Source organism: Pipistrellus kuhlii, unplaced genomic scaffold (assembly GCF_014108245.1).
Source record: "Pipistrellus kuhlii isolate mPipKuh1 unplaced genomic scaffold, mPipKuh1.p scaffold_m20_p_1, whole genome shotgun sequence".
NCBI lineage: Eukaryota > Metazoa > Chordata > Mammalia > Chiroptera > Vespertilionidae > Pipistrellus > Pipistrellus kuhlii.
Window position 1 is genome coordinate 6,916,759 of NW_023425404.1, and position 26,399 is coordinate 6,943,157.

Here is a 26,399-nt window from a genome sequence, read left to right on the forward strand (position 1 = left end):
GGTTTATGTCCATGTTGCCATGGGAAAATTCATCCCCAGTGTTGACAGATCTCTGGGTTTTTCAAGAGTTGCTGAAAATTAGGATTTTTATATGAAATTTAGTTGTTTTAAAATTAATGTTTTAGAAGAACATAGAGAGTGTTATTTTCAAATACATGTTAGTCAGCTGGGTTTGGTCTATAGTCCTCCTGATTTAAGCAAAGTGGTGTCAGAAACTCAGAATTCTAGCTCCATCTTTGTCCAGGCTGACCTCTTGCCCAGCCTGGGGCAGTTTGGACAATTAGTAGAGATTGTCTGTACCCCCAGAGGGCTTTATTCATATCTTCTATTTTAGGAATATTGTAGTATATATTTCACTTTCAATCGGTTAGCAAATGCAAAAGTCCAATTCCAGGCTGTAACTACAAGTAATAAATTCATCTTGAGTTTGCTAGCATCCATTTTTCTATAAATTTTATTTTCTTGAGTTTTTGTTATTTTTAATCTTGACTTTTTAAATACTTTTTACTTAATTTTGTAAACTGCTTCATTTATTTTAGAAGTGTGTGTGGGTGTATAAATCTAAAATATCTGTGTCATTCTGCTTGTAAGACAGGGAGGGGGTTATTAAGTAACTTTCTTTTTTTTTTTTTTTTTTTTTTAGTTTGAAAATATTTTCTTTTTTTTTCTTTTTTTTCTTTTTTTTTTTAATAAGTTTTTATTGTTCATATTATTACAAATGTTCCTTTCCCCCCACCCACCATTGCTCTCCTCCACCAGGTTCCCATCCCACCCTCTGCCCTTTCCCCTCTCCCCATTGTCCTCATCCATAGGTGCACAGTTTATGTTCAGTCTCTTCCCACGCCCCCCTCTCCCCTTTACCCCAAGAATCGTCAGTTCACTCCCCTTCCATACCTCTGATTCTATTATATTCAACAGTTAATATTGTTCATCAGATTTTTTTAATTTCCTTGGTTTTTAGATTCACTTGTTGATAGTTATGTATTTGTTGTTCATAATTTTTATCTTTGTTTACTTTCTCTTCTGAAAGAACCCCCTTCAGCAATTCATATAATTCTGGTTTGGTGGTGATGAACTCCTTTAGCTTTTTTTTATTAGTGAAGCTCTTTATCTGGCCTTCGATTCTGAGTGATAGCTTTGCTGGGTAGATTATTTTTGGCTGTAGGTTCTTGCTATTCATCACCTTGAATATTTCTTGCCATTCCCTTCTGGCCTGCATGGTTTCTGTTGAGAAATCAGCTGACAATCGTATAGGTGCTCCTTTGTAGGTTACTACCTTCTTTGCTCTTGCTTCTTTTAATATTCTCTCTTTGTCTTTTGCTCTTGGAATTTTAATAATGATGTGTCTCGGTGTGGTCCTCTTTGGATTCCTTTTGTTTGGAGTTCTGTGCGCTTCCTGGACTTGTAAGTCTAATTCTTTCACCAGGTAGGGGAAGTTTTCTGTCACTATTTCTTTCAGTATGTTTTCCATATCTTGCTCTCTCTCATCTTCTGGGACCCCCATAATTCTGATGTTGGTTCGCTTGAAGTTGTCCCAGAGGTTTCTTACATTATCTTCAATTTTCTGGATTCTCTTGCCTTCTAGCTTCTGTGGAGGAGTGTCTTCTGGCTCTTTATGTTCCAAATCTTTGACTTGATTCTTGCGATCTTCCCTTCTGTTTTTAGGACTCAGTAAAATATTTTTTATTTCAGACAATGTATTCTTTATTTCTTGTTGATCCCTTATCATTTCTTGTTGACTCCTTATTAATTCTAGTTGATCTCTTTTCATATCCTCGTAGCCCTTATCCATCTTTTCTAAGAAATTCTTGAAAAAACTTATAAGCGTAGATTTGAACTCTATATCCAGACGCTTTTTGTCCTCCATTTCTTTCGTTTGTGATCTATTTTGTTGTCGCATTTCGCAGTTACAGATGGGACGGGGTTTCAGGGTGGAGCCTGCAGCTTTGGCTTCTGTCAGCCCCGCCCTATGCGGGTCCTTCAGTGCTCGCTGCTGCCAGCGCCTCTGAGAGAAAGGTGCCCTCGATTTTCGCCTGCTGCCAAACAGTCTATGCTCTCCCACAATGAGCCCGGTATTGGGGTTCAGTTCAGTTGGAAGTGGAGTGGGAGGTGGCGTTCAGAGCAGTCTGGAGCCCCAGTCTCCTTCCCGTCAGGGCAATCCCGCGGCACAGCCGACCGTCCCTTCTCTGCGCGCAATGTGCGCGCCTCCGGGACCTCCTTTCGCCTCTCCCCGGGGTTCCGCCTTACAGCCCGGCTCCCTATGGCTGAGCCTGAGTCCCCGGGGTCTGGCCCAGAACCGGGGTTCAGAGCAGTTGGGGGCCCAGCACAGTCGGAGCTTTTCTCTCCTTTCCGCTCAGGAACGCCCGCCAGGCACTCGGCCTCCCTCCTCTCTGGCTCCGTCCTCTCCGCGCGCCTCGTCTCCGTACCTTGGGCTTTTCCAGCTCCTCCGCGCCTCCTTCTGGTTTTCTCCTTGCTTCTAAGCTGTAGAATTTCCAGTCAGTCAACCTTCCTGTAGTTCTGGGCAATGTCCGTTTTATATTTTAGTTGTATTTTATTGAAATTGTTGTGTGCGGCTGCGGCTAGGTGTTCACCTGGGCGCAGCCATCTTGGATCCCAAGTCTTAAGTAACTTTCTTTTAAAACTGCACTGATCTTTAACAAGTGGCACATGTATAATTATCTGAGCAGCAGCTAATTTTTTCCCCCATGCCTGAATAAGGAGTCATTTTGTATGCTGCTTGTCCTTTTTCAGAAATGCCTCTGCTCCCTGCTTGGTGAGCACTGGTCCATGTGACTCTGCCTTTGAACTCTAAGGAGCTGCAGCAAGGGAGCAAAATGCAGCTGGGAACTGAGCCTGATCCACTCCACCCATAGGATAGAGGGAGGGTGTGTGTGTGTGTGTGTGTGTGTGTGTGTGTGTGTAAGAGAGAGAGAGGGAGGAAATGGAGAGGAGCAACAGGAATAAGTGGAACATACAATATAAAATCAAATCATTATATATATATATATATATATATATATATATATATATATATATATATATATATATATTTAAAAATGTTAATTCTCTAAGTCAGAAGTCTCAAACTGGGATGATTTTACCCAGTCACCCCTTCCTACCCCAGGGGCATTTACTAGTAGCAGTACTGGAGATGGATTTATCCATTCCCTGAAGGAAGAATGCAGGCACTCTGCTTATTTGTATCTTCTCTACTTCTGAAAATAAGTTTTCTAACTGGATCCCCATCCTTGTCTTATCTATTTGTCAAATTTATGCTCATCCTTCCAGACGGGTGGGAGGATCCTGACCCCACTGCTCTGGCATTTTGTTGTAGTACTTTGCTCCCTGTAGAGAGCACTTTTATGGCTCTTTCTCTCCCATCAAGGACTATGACTTACTCACTTTCATCTTTCATTTCTAATGCAGATTTAATTGAGTAAATGAATGCACAAATGTGTTCAAGTTTTTCTCTCTCTTTCCTTTTAATAATATTTTTTATTGATTTTAGAGAGACAGGAAGGTGGGAGAGAGGAGAGAGGAGAGAGGAGAGAGGAGAGAGGAGAGAGGAGAGAGGGAGGGAGGGAGGGAGGGAGAGAGGGAGGGAGGGAGAGAGGGAGAGAGAGACAGAGAGAGAGAGAGAGAGAGAGAGAGAGAGAGAGAGAGAAAGAGAGAAACATCTATGTCAGAGAGAAACATTGATTAGTTGCCTCCCAATGGATCCCTGATGATTGGGGATCAAACCCTTAACTTAGCTAGATATGTGTCCTGACCAGGAATCGAACCCGAAACCTGCAAGAGATGATGCTCCAACCAACTGAGTCACCCAGCCAGGACTCATGTATCTCTTTTGATTTTCCCTCCTATGTCTTACATTATCTATTGACTTCACAGAGAATTGGCTGTTGACTTTGATCTTATATGAACTTACCAAAAGGGTTAAAGGAGATTAAGTTACAGAGGAGTGTTGATATCAAGAAGCCAGACATGACTGAAAATTGTTTGTACATGATAACCTTTTCTGGCTTGTTCACTTTGTCTCTTGAAGGAGGAGGCAAAGCTCTCAAGACCTGCAGCTGTCGAAACAGTGAGAAAAGCCTTCTAAAATTTGTACTTTGATAATGATTAAGCCTAAACTACACCCCCACCTCCTGCGATCCCCTTAAATATCAACATCATTACCTTGAACGTGTTCTTTTAGGACGGTTGCGTTGGACAGGGACGGCTGAGGCACTTGGAGGCCACAGAAGTAATCACCTACTTAACATGCACTAGTCAGCTTTTGTGAAATGTCACCCTTGATGCTGGGTGCTTATCTTTTATGGAACAGCTTGCAAATTCTAATTGTTTTAAACTGGCTCTGAGGAAAAGGGACTTGAGAATCTATAAATTACAGCTCTCATACATACAAATGTGCATCATTATAATGAAGACAATCTGATGGCTTTTTAGGTCAAATAACAGAGGAGGTGGACTTGAGTTTGTACAGACCCTCTGCCAGTCCTTATTACAGGGCCAAATGCACTTTTGCTCTCTCTGCTCACAGTATTCAGGTTTGCACATAGGCATTGCATTGGTCTTTGGTGGACAGATCCTCAGTGGGAGCGAATTGAGGAGCTTCATTGCTCACTCTGGTGGCAGTATGTCATCTTTATAAGGCTCGTTAAGGCAGAAGCAACAGTATTTATGCCTTTAAATACTGATGTGTTGGGAACAGTGAAATAAAGTAATTTTAGAGTTGTACCATCTGGTTTTAGACCCAGAGCTTTCTCTAAGACTCTCGAGGCTTTCACCCAAGGTCACCTGTCCCAGTCCTCTCTAGTCTTGGAGAAAGCTCAATGTCTGAAAAGCAGACAGATGCATGCTATTGCTTCTTGATCAATGAGAAGTTTTGTTGCACCAGTAGGTGGTAGTAAGAGAATATCTTCTGCTTTTTCTCTAGTTGAAGGAAATACCTTTCTCCCCTTTAACCAGAATTTGGGTGGTTCAGTTTTTTTTTAAATTGTTCTTTGAGTTCTTCAATCATTTTTCAAATTTAGCAACTCTCCCCCTCCCCCCCAACAGATGTCATACTGAAACTTCTTGTGATAATGAGAATAGATTTTTAATCCAACTGAACTTTTTCCTTTTGAATCTTTAAAAAGAATGATAAAGATTTTCCTTGAGCATACATTGGTGTTTTTCTATCAGTCTTAATAATTATTCTTTGGGTTTCATATTGTAATTGTGTTTAATATCATCCAGACGTTTTATTCTGTGTTCTGATTATATGGCAGGAGTCTCTTGACCACTCCAGTGGCCACTTCTTTCTTATGTGTTTCTTTCTCCCTACATCAACTCTGTGTCTGCAGAGTGGCAGTGTTGGTTGGTAATAGACAGGCATCTTTTTGGTAAAGTTGGATCTCTGCTGCCCTAACTGGTTTCTCAGTGGATAGAGCGTTGGCCTGCAGACTGAAGGGTTACAGGTTCGATTCTGGTCAAGGGCATGTACCTTGGCTGCAGGCACATCCCCAGTAGTGAGTATGTAGGAGGCAGCTGATCGATGTTTCTCTCTCATCAATATTCCTAACTCTCTATCCCTCTCTCCCTTCCTCTCTGTAAAAAAATCCATAAAATATATATTTTTTTAAAAAGTTGGACCTTTGCTACTATAGCTGTCTTCTGTGTTGTGACATTTAAGGTGAGGCATTCTTTCAGTTAGCTATGAGAGTCATGTTTGACCTTTTGAATTGTAAGTAATAGTTGAAGGAAGTGCTAAATTTTATTAACTATGAAAATAATCAAATTCTATTTTATATTATGTTCAGATTATTTAATTTCCCTTATTCAACATTTATGACACTTATATGCTATTTAGAAGACAGCCATACCAAATTCTTATCTCTATCTCACCTAAATCTTGATTTTCCTACTGGTGTTCCATCAGTGTGCATTGCATTTTGGTTTATTACTCAAAGTAATTGAAATTAATAGCTGAAGACTGTGGGTGTGTATTAGTGAAATTTATGCTGCAAAGTGTGATTCTATCTGATTAAAATACTTAATCTATAGTAGGTATAAGTTAGTGGTTGGCAAACCATGGCTCGCGAGCCACATTTGGCTCTTTGGCCCCTTGAGTGTGGCTCTTCCACAAAACACCACGGCCTAGGCAAGTCTATTTTGAAGAAGTGGCATTAGAAGAAGTTGAAGTTTTAAAAATTTGGCTCTCAAAAGAAATTTTAATCGTTGTACTGTTGATATTTGACTTTGTTGACTAATGAGTTTGCCGACCTAAAGAAAGATTTCATCACACTGAATTTAATAAGAAAAAAATGACCATATAAATTTAAGGAAGAGTATAGCAATTAATGTTAAAGGTCACATTAACTCTCCATTAAGCAGAAAATAGAATTATTAGAACAGTCAATAAACTTACACTTTTGATCAATTGAGTTTTCTCTGATACTTCTTTGTCTCAAACACATTTGTTTCTTCAACTTCTCTAAAAAGTTTTGAGATTTTCCTTCATGAACTAATTTACTTTTGCATTATATAGAAAATTGAGGTAAGGAGGGGAAAAACAGCATATTTAGAATATTGTTTACTGATGAAATTATACTCAGGATGTTTGACTTTCTAATTTGGTGGGGATGTTGATGATGCCATCTTCCCACATATTGTTATATAATTTTACCTTTGTTACTGCATTTGTTTAAATCTGTATTGTAAATTTAGGTGCATGAGAGTATTCACTGTACACTAGGATTCTCTTTAGGTAATTCCGTGTGCATTGCATTTTGGTTTAAAGATACAAATGTTCTTAAGTGCAGTAGAATGACCATCAGACTAATGTTGAGACCTGCAGGTCCTAGAGAATCTGTGTTTAGAAAAACCAATCTATCTGTACTATTTATCTGTTAGTAGGATTAAATAAGATACTGTATGTGAAAGTGCTTTTAAAATGTAGGAACATCACACAGAACCAAGGGGTTTTTATTTATTTTTATTTTTATTTTTTAATTTTAAATTTTTTTAATATATTTTATTGATTTTTTACAGAGAGGAAGGGAAAGAGATAGAGAGCTAGAAATGTCGATGAGAGAGAAACATTGACCAGCTGCCTCTTGCACACCCCCTACCAGGGATGTGCCCGCAACCAACGTACATGCCCCTGACCGGAATCGAACCCGGGACCTTTCAGTCCGCAGACCGACGCTCTACCACTGAGCCAAACCGGTTTCGGCGCCCAAGGGATTTTTATTATTTGGAGCTGTAAATGTAACTAAAATAATATTTGAGGATTGCTTTTCTTTAAAAAAAATATTTTTATTGATTTCAGTTAGGAAAGGAGAGGGAGAGAGAGAAACATCAATGATGAGAGAGAATCATTGGTCGGCTGCCCTTGTACATCCCACACTGGAGATTGAGCCCACAACCTGGGCAAGTGCCCTGACTGAGAATCGGACTGTGACCTCCTGGTTCATAGGTCGCTGCTCAACACTGAGCCACATTGGCTGGGCAGGAGTTGCTCTTCTAAAGCAGAAAAAAACAAAGGAGGGAGAATTATGTGAGGAAGTGACTTATGTTTTTAAACTGTATGTAACTATTTTGATAAGCCAAAGGACTAATGTAATAAATACTTTAAAAGATCAAAAAGTAAATAGCTAGATTAATTTCTTATTTCCATTCTCTTTACCATTTGCTTGACCATGAACTGAATTTATTTTTTAAGGATTTGTGTACATCAATGGCAGAATCCTCGAGTGATTCAGACCACTTCCGCTCTCATGACCGGTTGAGTCGATGGGGTGCCAGGTCAATACACAGGGAAATTGGAAATCGTCCTACAGTCAATGTCACCAAGAAAGTCAACACTATAACAAGTACTTTACAGGTTAGTTTAACACTGGATGCTTTGAATCAATATTAAATAGTTAAGCTGAGTAATAGTTTTAGTCACTGTATTTTTTTTTTTTTTTTTTTTTGCTACCACAACAAATTACCACAAAATTAATGTCTTAAAATAACAGAAATTTATTTTCTTAAAATTCTGTAGGTCAGAATCTGACACTAATTTCACTGGGCAATAATTAGGGTGTTGGTAGGGCTGCGTTTCTTTCTGGAGGCCCTAGTAAATTGTCTGTCCTCTTGTCTTTTTTCAGCTTCTAGGCTACCCACATTTTCTGTCTTGTGGCTCTGTTCATCTCCAGCAGGGGTGGGTTGAGTCCTTCTCATAGTGGTCACTCTGACTACCTCTCCTGCTTCTCTCTTCCACTTTTAAGGACATTTGTGATCATATTGAGTGTACCCAGTAATCCAGGATATTGCTCTCCTCAACATCCTTAGTTTAATCACATCTGCACATTTAAAGTTTCAAGAATTAGGCTTTGAACATCTTTGAAAGCCATTATGCTTACCACAGTTAGTAAGGATATTTGAAATATATGACAAGTTGTGGAAAGTGTTATATTTCCAAATAAAATATTATAGGAATGAAACCTTTAGGGATTACCATCCTTTAGCTTCTTGTGGACATGTGCTTTTGGAGAAATTGCTCATATTTTGGCTAATAATCAAAATATGATTATTCATGGATGAATAATAGAGTCCATTTTGATTTGGAGGCTAACTTTGACAGTGTTTGGAGATTTTAGTGGGGGCAGTTCTCATTCTTCCATAAAAGGGGCTTGGGAAATGAGGTGGGAGAAGGTACCACAGTCACAATGGGAAAAAGAAAACTCAGAAATAGAATCCTCCCCTCCCCCCACCTGCTCCCACTATCTATTACTCCCTTATCTTTGTCTTACCTGGATAAGCATGGATTTTGGCTTTTTATTGCTCTGGTTAGATAAGCTTAGATTAAAAAAAAAGGCTAATTTCTAATGGAGAGGCCATAATTTGGTTGGATTTTTATTTTTAAACTTAATATAATGATGAATTTTGGAGTACAAATTCTTTTACTTTCCCACAACAGAGACACATTAGTGTGTGTGTGTGTGTGTGTACACACACACACACACACACACACACACACACACATATATATATATATATATATATATATATATACACACATTGAGTAGCCAGATTATTATGCATTCAGAGATCATAATAATCTGGCCACTCAATGTATATATTAGAGGCCCGGAGCATGAATTCATGTATGGTGGGGGCTGGCCAGCCTGGCCAGGGGGAGGGGACATGGGCAGTTTGCTCGCCTGCCTGCTGGTCGAACTCCTGGTCGAGGGGACAGTTTGCATATTAGCCTTTTATTATATAGGATATACACTGAGTGGCCAGATTATTATGTGTTCAGAGGTAATAAAATCTGGCCACTCATATATATTTTAATTATCTCCTAAAGAGTGAGGATATTTTTTTCATTGAATTTAGAGAGTGGAAGGAAGGGGAGTTGGGGAGAGAGAGAAACATCATTGTGACAGAGACACATCGATTGGTTCGTCCCACATTTCATCCTGATTGGGGGTGGGAATTGTATCTGCAATTTAGGTAACGTGCCCTTGACCTGGAATTCAACTTAAGACCCTCCAGTGGGCAGGCGGGCGCTCTAAACATTGACCCATGTCATCCAGGGCAGAAAGTATATGTTTTTGAAAGAAATACCTCCATTAATCTCTCAGGTGAAACCTCGCATATTTAGGTAGAAACCATTTTTGTTATGATTAGTACTAAATTTGTTATTAGTTCTCAAGTAAAGCAATAATTGAAATAACTTGGATCCCAATGATTTACTTCTCTTGCAGATAATTCTTTTAGCATTCTTTTTCATAAAGGATGTAAATTAGTTGAGGTGCACAAGTTGATTATGAGGGCTTTTTTCAGTTTATGATTTTGTTGCTGACTTACAGTACCTTGGATAAGGATTTAAATTAGGTACTTTAGACTTCACACACGTAAATTGCAGATGGTTTTTAGTTTCTCAGTTGTGTTAAGATTTATTTGATATTTATGAAATATATTCATATCTGACTTAACTATGATATAAATTGTACCTTTGCAAATGGTTGACTTAGCTATTTGACATGCTACTCTGACTAATTGGGAAAAACATTGTTTGGAACAACTAATAAAGTCCATTTTCTTTTCTCAAGGATACCAGTCGAAACCTGCAACAAGTAGACCAGATGCTTGGACATTATCGAGACTATAGTAACGGACAGGCAGGTGCTATAGAACACGTAAGATGTTTGCATGTTTGTATTTGCTCTTACCTTCTTGGGAACGCAGAGCTGAGGATTAGGGATATGAGCTAAAGGAGATAATAATTGTTAACAGCTTTAACTTTTAGACTGCTTCACTATTTTGAAGTATAAATTTAGTTTGCTCATCAGCTAGATGGCCAACTAGCTTATATCATTTAGTTTCTATTGAATTTGAAAATGTTAAGTCAGAGGGGGAAGAACTTAGGACATGAATTACACTGAGAGTTACTAACTTTGGGCTAACTCTCATGGAGAGGTAAGCATTTTAAGGATAGTTTATTTTTTATTTTTTTAAAATATTATTTTTAAAAAATATATTTTATTGATTTTTTTACAGAGAGGAAGGGAGAGGGCTAGAGAGCTAGAAACATCAATGAGAGAGGAACATCAACCAGCTGCCTCCTGTACACCACCTACTGGGGATGTGCCCGCAACCAATGTACATGCCCTTGACTGGAATGGAACCTGGGACCTCTCAGTCTGCAGGCTGATGTTCTATCCACTGAGCCAAACCGGTTTTGGCAAGGACAGTTTATTTTAAAGTAATACATGCTCATTGTTTAAATAAATAATAAAACTCCGATTTCATAGCCCTTTTGAGTTTCACTCTAAAAAGGTAACAGTTTTGATAGTTTCTTGTATATTTTTCCAAACATTTTCTGAGCATGCATAAGCTTACATGTGATTGCCTTATAAACTGGAATCATATGTAATGTTATGCAAACTTTTTCATTTAGTAATATATGTTTATATTATTTTCCATATGACACATTTTTTTGAAATTACATTATACTGCATAGAATAGGTGTATTAAAATTTTTTTGTATTGTTGTAATAATGTACCAATGAGCATTATGGTACTCATGTTTTTCTGTAATCATATATGATTCCTGGGAGCAGAGTTGCTGGGTTGAAGGATATGTATACCATATTTTTCGGACCATAAGACGCACTTTTTTCCCCCCAGAAGTGGGGGGAAAAAGTCCCTGCGTCTTATGGTCCAAATATAGCCTACACATATACTTTAAAAAAAAAGTTTTTTTACTTGCCCGGCTCTGTGTGGTCTCTGTGTGCTTGCCCGGCTCTAAAATGGTTCTAAATGCTGCTGTTTACTTTACAGGGTTGATTACATGTGTTTATGACTGTGATGTTGGGTTTTAATGCACATAAAATATTTTAGGACACTATTTGTTTCAGAATCTTTTTTTCTTCATTTCCCTTCTCTAAAAACTGGTGCGTCTTATGGTCCGGAGCGTCTTATGGTCCGAAAAATATGGTACTTACAATATGCTAAATATTTCAAAATTGCCCTCTCAAGGATGTGCCAGTTTGTACTTACTTCACATGGGTATGTAAGAAGGAAACATATCCAAGAATTCTGGAGTAAAAGGAATATTTTTTATTAATATTTTATTAATTTAATCTATATTATTTCCTCTTTTGAAATTTGTTAATTCATCTGCAAACTCTTGGGAATCCAATTAAATTTATTTCTCCATGTTTTCAGTATGAATATACACTTTAATAAGACTAGAATTGTATTTGTACTATGATTGCCATATATATGCTATACTGAATTGTCACATAACTTCCAAGTTATAATTGATGATTTGTTATTTTCTTTTTATAAATTGGAAGAATAGTTAGCATTGTTTGCTTGTAATTGGAAATTAATTGCTTGTACACAGAGAAATGTATCTTCCGTCATAAGGTTTTCCGCTACTATCATTTAGATTTTTTTGCAGCTAAAATATTTTCATGATTTATGATGTATTTGACAGATGAAGCTTTAGATTTTATATATTTGGGTAGCTCCTTAAAAGCTTTAGCTTAAACTACTTTATTAATAATGGGAGTTAATACTCTGCCTTTTAATTTTAGTGAACAATTAAAACCACTAATTGCAGAGAACAATCCTACTTTGTCATGTTGAATAATAGATGCTTGCTTATAGTAGCAAATTTTCTTTGAATTTGCAATTGGGAAATGAAATTATGAATTAGAGAAACTTCTGTGCAGATAAGCATTTAAAACACAAAGTATGCTCTACTATGGCAGTAAGCCTTTGAGGTAGGCCTTGAGTTGAATAATGCTGAACTCTGGAGGCTTTATATATGGGAAGTTTATAAATACATTCAACAGGTACTTCATTTCCATCTGAGTTGTAAGTATATAGTATGTAAAGCCACTTTATAAAAAATAAGACGTAGGAGAGCAAGAGTCTTTTTTTGGCTTCAGTCTTATTCTTAGTTTGATCTAGAATCTCCTCCTAAATTTCTCCAAATTCTTGTCCTGTTAAAGCATTTGGTTCTCAGTGATTTTCCCCTCAAGCAAGCCAGAGGAGTAATGTCAGACATTGCCTGACATTATATTCACTTGATAGAGCAGTGATCTTCATCGCGCCTCCTATAAGTTACCTGGGGAGCATCTGCTATAATCTATTGGAAGATGTGCAACTCAGGAAGAGTATTTTCTCGCAACAAGTGATTCTGTGGGCTCCTCAATGAAAATAGTTTTCTTATCATTAAAATATTTACTATTATGGGATATTTTACTCCTAAAAATGAGTATATGTAATGTGCCAAGGATCATGTGATTTATCTGAATCTTTCTATTTATATTCCTTTTTAAAAAATATATTTTTATTGATTTCAGAGAGGAAGGGAGAAGAAGAGGAAGAGAGAAGAGAGAAAGATATCGATAGAAACATCAATGATGAGAGAGAATCATTGATCGGTTGCCTCCTGCACACTCCCTATGGGGATTGAGCCTGCAATCCAGGCATGTGCCCTGACTAGGAACCAAAACGTGACTTCCTGGTTTATTGGCCGACACTCAACCACTGAGCACCACCGGTTGGGCTCTATTTATATTCTTGAAGTCCTTGAAGTACATGGTAGTATTACCCATTTTTTCTTTTCTTTTAACCAATGTGTGCACTGTTTAGGGAGGAACTCTGGAAATTGATGTTTTTATTTTTGAGACTGTGCTGCAACTTATAAAGTCCTCTTGCTGTAAAACTTGTTATATATATTAAAAAAAAAATCCTGTCACAGCTTAATCCATTTTAACCAATGCCCAACTGTTAAAAAAATTTCTTCCCTTATAAATATCTATTGCCTCATTGAAATTAGCATTTCTTTTTTAAAATATAAGAGATTTCCTAGAAAGTCAGATCAACACTTTTGCTCTAGGGAAGACAAGACATTTTATTATTAACTTAGATTTTATAAATGATTCTATTGCTAAGCCTCAGGACATGGATGCTATATATATATTTAACATAGCGATTTGATTGGGGTTTAATTTTGTGAACATAATTTGCCAGTTGGTGAGGGGGGATGTAAATAATTGATATGGTGTTTTCCTCCTGAGATGACCTCATCCAACAAGAGATCTATCAGAGTCATTGCTGTTGGTTTTGTGAGGCCTTCGGGTCAAGAGACAAGTTGGGTCATTTTTTTGACTACTTTTCCTTGAAATGTACCTAATTTTGCTGACGACCCCTTGAATCATTCTAACATAGATTTAATTTTTTGCTTATGATATGTGAAGCTGAGCAGTGTTAGAAGGTAGCAGGGCATCTGTGGTGTTTTGTAGAGAAGCAACACCTGCCTTTTCACCGTCTCTCTGGGAATTTCTCTAAAACTTAGCATATCCCAGGTGCTTTTAAACTATCAACTCATTTAATTCTCTCAACAATCCTGTTAGGTAGATACTATTATTTTCCTCATTTACAAGATAAAAAACTGGGGCACAGAATGGTTGCTAACTTGCCCACAGTCTCCCAGCTAGTCAGTGACAGTCAATGATTTTATCCTAAAATCTAGTGTCGGGATTCATTTACCTCATGGTTGCTCACATTTTTGTGATGTTGTGAATCTATATTAATGAAAATTGTATTCAAAGCTTAAAGGGTTATATAATTCACATTGATAAACTACATTTTGAAGATTACCTTAACTGATTGAAAAACAGAAGCCCATTGTCACACAAGTCATTACTGTTGTAGCTGGTACTGTGTCAGAAATTAGAGTTGGAACAAATACAGAAACAGAATTGGGAAGAAATCTGGTGCTGAGCCAGGACTGGCATGGACAGATTGTCAAGGTTGGCAGTTTTGCCTGGCACTTAGGCAACATGGTGGATTCTGCAGCCTCCCTACACCAGCATCGATTTCCCCTTCCTCCTAAGTAGCAACCATTGATTTTTCACTGGCCTTCCTTCCAGCCATTCCAGCCAATGAGCCACATTTAGTTGGATACGGTGACATAGGGTCTTTGGGATCCTTGACTTTCATAACCTTAAAGAAGTGTCATTATTTTCCATTCTGTAAATTTCTTGGGATGTCTGAGAACATGTGGGTCAAAGAGGACCTGTAGGGAAGGTTTTAGTTAAAAGCTTATTTTAAACATTTGTTATATAGTGCAGTTGATTAGCTTATTATTTAATATATCTAGAACTCCGTGTTCCTATTCATAAGACATAGGGACTATTTTTGAGTTAATGTTATAAAAATGGAATGCCCTCAAGAAAGAATATTCAACATAGAAAGTTAATACCTTCTGCAGTGGAAGTGTAGCTGATGATGCTAAAGTACTTCATGTTAGGTATAAAAGCAAAATACAGTTCCCTTGATTCATATCAGCTGATTTATTCATTTTTAAAGGAAAGATGGGTGAAAATATAGTAATATCAAATTAAGCCTTAGAGGCTTGCACTAATAGATAATTTTTCTCCTAATTAAGTGTTCTGTTTAAAATTTCCTTTGGGAGTAATAGGATGCTACCATCTGGCACATGAACTTTGGAAGAATTTAAATGTTAAATAATAAACTCCAGGTTTTTGTTCTATTCAGTGGGTTTCATTTGTCAAATATATTGAGTGACACCCTAGGAGGATAATGTTAATGGTTTAGAGCCAGGCACAAGCCACTTGTAATCTCTCAAAGCTGAAGGCATGTGCCTCTTTCTCTCTGGCCGAGTTTTACTAGTTGTCCTGAAGTTGAGAACTAGTCACAGTTTTTTAATAACTATAATGTTAAGTATTGTAGTAAGAGTCTATGGGTAAGAAATTGTAACTGAACAATTAAAGTCTGCTGGCTTCTTTTTGTAAATATGTTTTTCAAATCTTAGAAATTAGGTTCTTAAAATTCTATGTTTAGAATTTTATTACCAAGTCTCTCATGAAAAAACTGGACAAGAGAATAATTTTGACAGACTTTTGCTTTGAGTATAGAGGGAAAATGTATGTTTTGGAATCAGACTTCAAATTGAATTCTGATTTTTCTGCTAGAAACCATTCAGCTACTTTGGGCAAACTACTAAATCGTTCTGATATTGAGCTTCATGAAAACTGAACCTAATCATATAATTCTCTTTATAACATTTATTGAAGTGGTCATACTGTTTTAGACACTTGTTAAACATGTATCTTCTTGTTACTTCTTTAATCCATCCAACAATACTTATACCTTCAAGCATTTGCTATGTTAATAGTGCTTGATATACAGACATTCAGTACATGTTAGTTTTCTTTCTTTGAATTCATTGCGTTTAACTTTAGTTTCATGAGGGTATCATTGTGACTATAAATAACAATGTGTTGCATCACTCACAGTGATATGCGTATCTGATTATTTTGATATAAAAGCATATGCTAAATTTGATAGCATATATAATATTGCTTTTCCACCTCTATGTTCATGAGTAAATTATCTGCCCATCCAAAATATAGTAATATACTATTAAAGGTACCTTTCATTTTTACATAGTAGTAATGCTTCATTTTTTTTTTATTCTAATATCAAATGAGCAAAGGTAAAAGAATAGACTTAACATGTAAATGAAGCATTTATAGCAGATTGTAAAAATGTCATTGCATGCTTTGTGATGTGGGAAAGAGAGAAATGAAATTGTCACTTAGTCTGCGGTGATGTTGTCATGGCAGACTCTAAGAATCTGCACTTTTAAAAATAGGTTTTTTATTTTTTATTTCAGAGAGAGAAAAAGAGAGCGAGCTAGAGATAGAAACATTGATGAGAGAGAAACATTGATCAACTGCCTCCTGCTTTGTCTCCTGCTATAGGGGATCCAGCCTGCAAACAGGGCCTGTGTCCTAACCAGGAATCGAACCATGACCTTCTGGTTCATAGATTGACATTCACCCACTGAGCCATACTTGAATCTGGGCAAGAATCTGCACCTTTGGAATCAGTACCACAGTCTCATGTGGAGCATTGTTTTCGTTTCAGCATAATAGCATACTGAATTAACTTCATTAGTGTTGTTTTGTTTTCATTTAACTTCAAGTTTGGTTTGCTTTTGCACCTAGTTAGGAGTTATAATCCTAAAACATTTGAAGAAACTTTTATTATTTTACATGTTATCTCTTCATCTCTTTGATTTTGTGTTTCAGGAGTGATCAGGTTAGTTTCATGCATCACGCTTAGATTTTGTGCAGTGTCTGTTGTGTTATTGTTACTTTAAGTGTATATTTTAATTCTGCCACATTTTTAGTTTTGTAGTTTAGGTGGAGGATGTGTTTTTGCCTTGATATTAAAAAAAAATCTTCATTCTGCTTATTGACTTTTGCATTTCATTTTTTGGTCTTTATCAGCCTATTCATCTGTTCAATGGCTTATGATATATCATTTAAAGTTTAAGATGAGAGAATAGTTTATCTTATTTCTGAAATGATTAATTTCTCTTGTTCTGCAATATTTTCCCCTAAGTTCCATGGTGGCTTTTCCTTATTTTTGTTAACAGGGGTTGTACGAGTGTGTGTACCTGTGTGTGTAAGTTTATTTTATTCATCAGTTTTTAGTTACAGCTCAGAATTTGTTAGCAAAGAAGCCTACATAAAAAGAATGCTGGCATACTCTGCCTCTGGCATCAGTAGATAAGATTATTTTGGATTGACTCTCTTACTCTGAACAACTAGAAAAGCAAAAAAAAAAAAAAAAAAAAAAAAGTATTACAGTACTAACGCATCAGAGACCTACTAAAGCAATGAGGCCTTTTGTAGTAAAAATCTGGCATAAATGGGGCTCCTTTCTTCCATCTACACAGTAGCCAATTTCAGAAGAGGCTGGAAGCAGAGAACTAAGATCAGAACTATCAATAAACTCAAAAGGCTGGCAGATCAAAACGAGTTCAGCAACCCTCCAGCTTTCAACTGGGACTCAGACAGTGAATGAGTAGGAGAAATGGTGAACTGAAAATAAGAGGAGTGATAAACTGAAGATAGACTAACCCTTATAGAGACAGAAGCCCAGCTTTGGATCATCTTAATTCCTAATTGGATAAGGCTATTTGGGATTCCTAGTGACCCTAGCCTGACTTCCTGATAGAAGCAAAACCAGATCTCTCCTGAAGGAAGTTGTCATCATCCAGAGCTTTAAATGATCTTTATAATTTTTAATATATCATGTCTATCACCTGATAAAAAAATATTCAGGCATATGAAATTATAAGAGGTGACTGAAAAACCAAGGGAAACAATAAACAATAGGTAATAGAAGTATATATAGGACTATAAAATTATTATGTTTAATCTGTTCAAGAAAGTAAAAGATTGAGAGTTTTGAAAAGAATTGGAACTGTCCAAAAAAACACAAATGATAATTTTGGAAACTGAAAAATATAATTTAAAAAATCAATGAACTAAAACCCTTAACAGGTGGATTAAATATCAGTTTGTTTACAGTTAAAGAGATAAATTTGAATAAAAAGATTGGCCAGAATGCATTATCCAAAAAGAATGGAGGAATGAGCCGAAACCGGTTTGGCTCAGCGGATAGAGTGTCGGTCTGCAGACTGAAAGGTCCCGGGGTCGATTCCGGTTAAGGGCATGTACACTGGTAGCAGGCACATCCCCAGTAGGGGGCATGCAGGAGGCAGCTGATCAATGACTCTCTCATCGATGTTTCTAGCTCTCTATCTCTCCCCCTTCCTCTCTGTGAGAAATCAATAAAATATAATTAAAAAAAAAGAATGGAGGAATGAAATGATGAACAACATAGAAGCACATAGGAAATATGATAAAAAGCTCTAATAGTCAGTGGACTATTTTTAATGCCATGACCTTTTTAATGCCATGACCCTTTAATGCAGTTCCTCATACCATAAAATTGTTTTCATTGCTACTTCAGAACTGTAATTTTGCTACTGTTATGAATCGTAATGTAAATATCTGTGTCTTCCAGTAGTCTTAGGCTCTACAACAGCAGTTCTCAACCTGTGGGTCGAGCCTAAGACCATTGGAAAACACAGATATTTACATTGTGATTCATTAACAGTAGCAAAATTACAGTTATGAAGAAGCAACAAAAATAATTTTATGGTTAGGGGTCACCACAACATGAGGAACTGCATTAAAGGATCGTCGCATTAAAAAGGTTGAGAACCACTGCATGCAACTGGATTTTCAGGAGAGAGGAGAAGGAGTGGGCATCAACAAGGTCTGAAGGGATGATGGTTGAGAATGTACAACATGAAAGATATCAGGCTGTAGATTCAAGGATCTCTATGAGTCAAAAAATGAGATAACTACAAATAAAAGTGTACATGGTCATATCATAGTAAAACCATTGACAAAGTCAAAGAAAAAAATCTTAAAAATAACCAGAGCTAAAAAAGGCAGATTATCTTCAAAAGTAGCAATAATAAGAAGTGATGACTGATTTTGCTTCCAAAAGTATAGTGACATCAGGCTGTGAATAATAAAGAAAAAAACACAGGAAAAGTTAATAGAGTTGGTTCTATCATGGGCTTGTGTGAACTAAAATCATTTTCTATTTCTAATCCTTTTCTGAGGTTACAGATTGGATTTGAGGTTTTTAACTTTAACATTAATTTTATTCTGAGCTTTTGTCATAGATGATTGATATTCCATTTTGTGTTCATTGTGTAAGACTTCTGATCTAGGTAATATGTTAGATATAGTTCTCTTTTATTTATATGTAAATTACTCTCAAGATCAATGTTGCTTTTCCTGGGCCTCTTTTGTATGTTTTCCGGGATGGATAGGCTGGGTCCTACAGTTGTAAACATGCAAACAGGTTATGGCAATTAGGGAAGCAGGGAACAGAATGTATAGAAATAGTAGCCGTTAGCCTTTTTTTAATTTATTTATTTTTTTTAAATACAAAGGAGAGCAACAGTTGAGGTAGATCCCTGAAATTCTGTGTTTCTTTTAATCCAGACTGTTTTAACCTTGGTTTTCTAGAAGAGTTAAATCTAAAATGAAAAAGAATTTGCTCACTTTGGTTCATATTGTTTCACTTGTGCTTTCTCTTCAACTGCAGCTTCTTTCTTTCTGAATAGTTCCCCAAGGAAATCACCTTGTTCTCTTCATAGTGGTTTTGTCTTTTAATTCTGTCTGAGTTTAGGAGACCTCTTCTCAATCAATTGTTTTGTTTCAACATTCTCTTTAACAAGTTACAGATAACATGTTATGTGGTTCATCCACTATTTTTATTAGCATTATTTCTTATTCAAACTTGGATAAGATATCTAGACTTGAAGTTTCTTGGCAATTCAGGGTATATGGATTTTCCTCAGCTTTACTCTTTGTTCCATTGGGTTTTAGTTTAATATTCTTTTTGAGTATATAGTTGTGCACAAGCGTGGGCATTATTTTAGTATTTAGTGTGTTTTTATTTAATGTAACTCTTTATGTCTAAAAAGATACCTTCTTTTATAACCTTCTTTTATAATGATCTGAAGAGAGTATGTGAACAACTGCAATCTCTAGTGTGTACTAACAAACTGACATCAGGCCATGCAGTCTCCTGGAAATTTAAATCTTTTTTAAAACGATTTTTCTTTATTTAAGATATTACATATGTGTCCTTATTGCCTCATTGCCCCTCCCCATCCTCCCACTAATGCCCTCCCCCTTGTCTGTGTCCATTGGTTAGCCTTATAAAAATTTAAATTTTGAATGAATGAAAGATGATCTGGTATAGAGTTGGGTAGTACACACTGTTTCCAGAGCAGTTGTCACTGTGACAGCTGTTCAGCTTCCTGTTCGTTACAGATTTGGGGTTTCTGAAGGAAAGGAGAAAGGCTTTCTTTTCAGGTGTGTTGGCCTTGTTATATTTCTAAGCATGGGTGGCAGGTCAGTTAGACATTGGTTTCTGGTTTTGTAAGCTTGGACATCTCATTCATTCGTTCATTCATTCATTTATTTATTAGAGGCCCGGTGCATGAAATTTGTGCACTTGGGGAGGAGCAGGTCCCTCAGCCGGGATTGCAGGAGAGTGCAGGCTAGGCCAAGGGACCCCACTGGTGCATTATCAGGGCTGGGGAGGGACATGGGGGTTTGGCCAGCCAGGGAGGGACCATGAGAGGGCTTCAGGGCCTGTCTGGCCCATCTCAATCCCAACTGCCCGGACCCCAACAGCAAGCTAATTTACAAGTGTCTGCCCCCTGGTAATCAATGCATATAATAGCGACTGGTTGACCAGTCAACTGTCTGTCCCCTGGTGGTCAGTGCATGTCATAGCGAGCGATTGACCAGCTTTAGCATATCGTTGGCATATTACACTTTGGTTGAATGGACAACCAGATGACCAGATACTTAGCATATTAGGTTTTTATTATATAGGATATGTTTTTAATAGGGTTTCTTTTCTTTTTCTTTTTTTGTTTGTTTTAGAGAGAGAGAAAAGGAAAGGGATAGAGAAATAGAAACATTGATGAGAGAGAAACATCATCAATTGGCTGCCTTCTGCAGACACCCTACGGGGGATTGAGCCCGAAACCCAGGAGTGTACCTTGACCAGGAATTGAACCAGTAACTTCTTGGTTCCTGGTTGACCCTCAACCGCTGAGCCATACCAGCTGGACTCGATGTTTCTTTCCCATTCTGGTAATAAACATATGGAATAGGCAATGACAGAATGCTGTTTAAAACCTGATATTAGAATTGGTTCTTAGTATATTTATGTTTACTGTTTTTATATTTCCTAACATAACTTAGTTTGAAATTTTCTCTGATGTAAATTCTCTTTCAGAACCTAGATATTTGAAAAATAGCTTTTAAAATGTTTAGTCTATTTGTATTTGCAAGTTGTTTAAAGAGAATAAATCTCCATTATATTCTTTAACTTAGTTAAAAGAAAGCTTGGAACAGTCAATAGGCCAACTGCGGAGTCAACGTTTATTGAGAAACTCAGGAGGAAGAAGTATTTCTGTTACAAGTCTGAGTGCAAGTGACCTTGATGGTGGCACAGTGACAGGTAAACTCTACAGAAGTTCTGAAAATCCCTTTCATTTAAAAAATATCCCCCAATTGCATAGTCAATCTATTTAATCTTTGGATAATTACAACCCATACATAAAATTATACAAATAAGGTATTAAAGAAGCAGTCAGCTATTGTATAGTGAAAATTAAAAAGTATGTTTAACAGTACTCTGTTCTTGTGAGTGTACTGCTTTTGGTGTTCTCAGATTCCATAGACCATGCAGAGCTTTAACTGACAACATTAGGGTTGAAGCATCTGCCATCAATCAAAACAAAAATAGGATCTAGTGATATTAGTAGATTACTGGGTTAGGAATCCTAGTTTCATAGGAATGAAAATATATTACTTCTTTGAAAAATATAGCAAATTATAACTTTTTACATATTTTATTCAAATCTCTCATTATGAACTATCCTATGACACTTGTTAAGAACAGGTGATCTTTATTCTTGGTGTGCAGCTAGAATTCAGTGGCTGGATTAAAGGTGAAAACACTTTGTCTGTAATTAATCTTACTTGTACTTTTCTGCAGTACTGAGATTTATGTTTGAATAAACAAGACTTAGGCTAGAAAAGAGTAAAAAAGTCTGCAGTGAGGGGAGGTGATTTAGGTAGAGTGCACATCAGCTGCTCACATTGTTAATACTGCTATTGATCCCGATAATAAGGATTACAAATAGGATACAATCAGCTATTCTTCTTTATGTAGTTAGTTTTTATTGATTTTTAAATGCCATTTATATGTTAGATTCATTAATTTGTTATTTGAAAAATTCTGCTATAGTAGTATAGTAGGGGGCTATAAAAGTTATTTTTATTTAGCAGTTATTTTTGTGTAAGAGAAAATATATTACTTCTCTGGAAAGTATAGCAAATTAGAACTTTTGACAGTTTATTTCCAGCTTATTTTTGCTAATTTTATCAGCTTTAAGAGCAAGATTAGTGCCAATTTTGTGGAATTTTATGGCTACAGTAACATACTTGGGGGATAGTCTGCACTAAGGGCACATGTGTATGTTCATATCTGCTATGTACTTAGGGATACAATTTTAGATCATTTCTCTTCATGCAGCATTTTTATCCTTTTCTTTTTCTTTCATTCATAAAGAAAGCCACCGTTTTCCACCTACCTCACCTCTCAAGGACTATGGGGATCAACAGGGTAGTAAACGAATTAGATCCAGAGCTGGTGTCCGATTTGTTCGGGAGACTGAGAACGTGGGCCAGGTACTTTGTACCATTCTGTACTCCATATTCCTTACCTTTCTATATAAATGACTGACACTTGAATTCTGTGACTACATGTGAACCAGAGTTTCATCACCACTAACTTTGTACTGATTTTTTAAAAATAAACTATTTTATTTTCAATGTACTAATCATCTTCATCATCATATATTTATTTAGAATTTTGTTATGGAGGATTATATTTTGTAGAACAATTTAAAAGTGAGTTTACTTGGACATGTTTTGTTTCCTTGTTCAGCTGGGTCACTCTTCTGTAAGCCTTACTAAGTCAGCTACTTTCTGTTTTGCTACATTTGGTTTAGTATGAACAAGTTAGTCCTTGTGTGGTTAACCTGTTGATTTTTCAATTAGTGTTTTTCTTTTTTTCTTTTTAATATATATTTTATTGATTTTGTACAGAGAGGAAGGGAGAGAGATAGAGAGTCAGAAACATCGATGAGAGAGAGTCATCGATCAGCTGCCTCTTGCACACCCCCTACTAGGGATATGCCTGCAACCAACGTACATGCCCTTGACCGGAATCGAACCCGGGACCCTTCAGTCCCCAAGCCGACGCTCTATCCATTGAGCCAAACCAGTCTCGGCTCAATTAGTGTTTTTCTAATTGTTGAGTCATCAAAGTAGCCATTTTCTGTTAAGTAAGAAATTTCATACTTTTTCTATGTAGTATTCACTAAAATTTCAGAAGTATTCATTCTATGGACATATTTCTTTTTCTGCTTCTTTAAATTTCTCTGCAAGAGCTGAACAAACATTTTTATTATTGTTGTCCTGGCTAGCTACATTAATTAGATAGGGGCTTGGGGATTTTGCTGACTTTGACATCTTTGTTTTGGTTGTTTTAGAACTGAGGGTTCCCATTTTGTTAGCATACTCATCTGAAGCTTTCACTTGTTATTGCATAAGATAAAGAGATAACAAAGCCAAGTGCATTAGGAGACATCTTGTAGAAACTTTTCATTCACTATGTTATTTTTTGGTAGTTATAACTTGTTAGCATGAATGATATATTTAAACCTACAGCAGAGAATAATGTCCTAACATTACTCATTTACGTACTCTTTCATTTTATTTGTTTATGTTCCTCTGTCCTGGGAAATTTCTTGTGCTTTTAAACAATGATGAGCAAAAACATTGCATTTTCTTGGAACTTATAACCTAGAGTGGGAGCTAGATATTAATCAAATAAATACACAAGTACATCCACAATATGTGCAGAGATGCATGTTCTAATGGAAAGAGGCATAAGGCTATAGGAATTTATACTAGTCGTACCTGTCCCAGTCAGGGATGGCTTCTTAAAAAACAAATGACTGATGGGCTGAGATCCAAAGGTTCAGTAAGAGTAATTTAAGGTAGAACAAATACCTTGACAGGAAGGAGGATAGTGCTCATGAGTAAATTAAAGAAGGCCATGTGGCTAAAGATATATGAAGCACTGAGAATATGTATAGCCTTGTAAGATTGTGACAACTATTTTGCAAAGATTGTCTTGGCTCCAGTGTTGAAAATGGAGTCAATGTGGGCAAAACAATTAGGAAGATATTGCTGTATTCTGGGTGGAGATGATGGTCACTTAGAATAGGAGAAATGGAGTTGGAAAGAATGGGGTAGATTTAAAAGCTATTTGATGGACAAAATGAAAGATCTTTAAGATCAGATAACCATGTGAGGAGGGTGGGATGAGTGAAATGGGGATGTCAAAGATGAGTCCTAGGATTCTGGTTTCCAAAATGGGAAAATCATGATGGTAAAACCTGTGTATTGTCTGTTGTTCATCCACTGTATTTATTACCTCCATTCCTTTCTCTTTTATTGTTCTTCCTTATTTTAAGTCCATTCTCTTAAGATGATCTTTAGTTCCACATGACTGTGTACATCTTAATGCCCCCGTGTGACATTTTTGTGGTTTTGTTTACTTATCTGTCTTCCATGTTAAATTGTGAGCCACTTGTTTCTCAGCACAATTGTTGGCACTGATTAGTTGCTCAGCATTCATTTGTTAAAAACAAATCAAATTATTGTATTTCTGCAAATCTATATATAACTTAAAATTTTTATAAATTATAGTATACACATACATATATAGATAAATATTGGCGATTAAAAGTACAATAATCCTATCAAATAAAAGAGTAATATGTAAATTGACCATCATTCCAACACATAAGATGGCCACCCCCCATGTGGTCAAAGATGGCTGCCCTCATGTGGACACAAGATGGCTGCCACAAGATGGCTGGCAGGGGAGGGCAGTTGTAGGCAATCAGTCCAGTAGGGGAGGGCAGTTGGGAGGGACCAGGCCTGCAAGGGAGGGCAGTTAGGGGTGACCAGGCCTACAGAGGAGGGCAATTAGGTGTTGATCAGGCCGGCAGGGAGTGGTTAGGGGGTGATCAGGCTGGTAGGCAGAAGCGGTTAGGGAATATCAGGCATGCAAGCAGGCAAACAGTTGGGAGGCAGCTTTCCTGGATTGTGAGATTGATGTCTGACTGCCCATTTAGGCCCGATCCTGGTGGGCAATCAGACATCCCTCAAGGGATCCCAGATTGGAGAGGGTGCAGGCTGGGCTGAGGGTCACACACACACAGACATACTCCATGCACAAATTTCATGCACTGGGCCTCTGGTATGAAAATCCATGTAACCATCACCCAGGCCAAGAAACAGATCATTGTTATATCCCCAAAGCCTCTTTTTAATTCCTTCTTTCCCCATGTGTTATCAACTACCTTGATGTTTATGTTAACCATTATCTTGCTTTTTTAAAAGAAATCATTTTTACTACTTACATCATATTTATCTCAATGGAATAATACTGTAGACCTTCTTTTGTAACTTGCTTTTTCCATCCAATGTTATGCTTTTAACATTCAGCCTTTCTAATGTATAGGTAGGTGTGATCATTTTCACTGCTGTAGGATGCATGGCTGGAGGAATATATTGGAATTTATTTCTTCCAATTCTATTTTTAATGGACTTTTGGTTTGTTTTCACTGTTCTCATTATGAGCATTGCTGCTCCAAACATTCTTTTACATGGTTCCTGGTGCATGTGGGCATATTTCTCTGCAGTTTGGGTTGGCACGCTGCAGGGTATAGTCTATTTGAATAAGGTTCTGTTATAGCAGTCTTGTTCATTGGTTTGTGCTATAATAGAAGAATTGAGTAATTGTGGCAGAGATCATATAGCTTGAAAACCTGAAATATTTGCTATTGTACCCTCTATAGAAAAAGTTTGTTGATCCCTTTTCTAAGGTATCTATAAGAAGTGAAATTATTATATTATAAAGATGTGACGGTTAATATTATATATTGCTTTTTAACAATTGATTTTCTTTGGAAAGAATATTTTATTTCATCCAGAGTAGACATTAAATTTTATTCAGTATTAATAACATTATAAAATTTGGGCCTATTACAAAGAACAAGTTCTTATTCTTTACCCTCAGTAAGTTTTCATGGAAGATTCAACTAATTCTAAATGGATAACTATGTTCTGCCTTTCCTAGCTTCATGCTTTTCATCAGTCCCTCCGAGACCTCAGCAGTGAACAAGTTCGCCTTGGAGATGATTTCAACCGGGAGCTTGCCAGAAGATGCAGGTAAAGGCAGAGTATGGTTTTCACTGGAGGCATGACTTATTTGAAGAATGAAATAGGTTTTAGAATTTACATGTTTACCTGAATTTAAAAAACTGAACT

At 36.8% G+C, this 26,399-nt stretch overlaps 1 protein-coding gene across 15 annotated transcripts in view; it reads left to right on the forward strand.

Moving 5' to 3' along the window:
- The window catches only part of CEP128 (centrosomal protein 128), a 319,695-nt gene that overhangs the window by 9,982 nt on the left and 283,314 nt on the right, over positions 1-26,399 (forward strand). For 9 of the 15 annotated variants that reach the window (XM_036429922.2, XM_045575777.1, XM_045575671.1 and 6 more), the window contains 5 exons: positions 7,709-7,870; positions 10,089-10,175; positions 21,318-21,444; positions 22,561-22,679; positions 26,209-26,300. In XM_036429922.2, the coding sequence (XP_036285815.1) occupies positions 7,724-7,870; positions 10,089-10,175; positions 21,318-21,444; positions 22,561-22,679; positions 26,209-26,300 (572 nt within the window). In that variant the 5' untranslated portion in view covers positions 7,709-7,723. Of the gene's footprint in view, positions 1-7,708; positions 7,871-10,088; positions 10,176-21,317; positions 21,445-22,560; positions 22,680-26,208; positions 26,301-26,399 lie in introns of those variants that run through there. The other 6 variants (XM_045576008.1, XM_045576042.1, XM_045575837.1 and 3 more) reach the window with 5 other exon arrangements.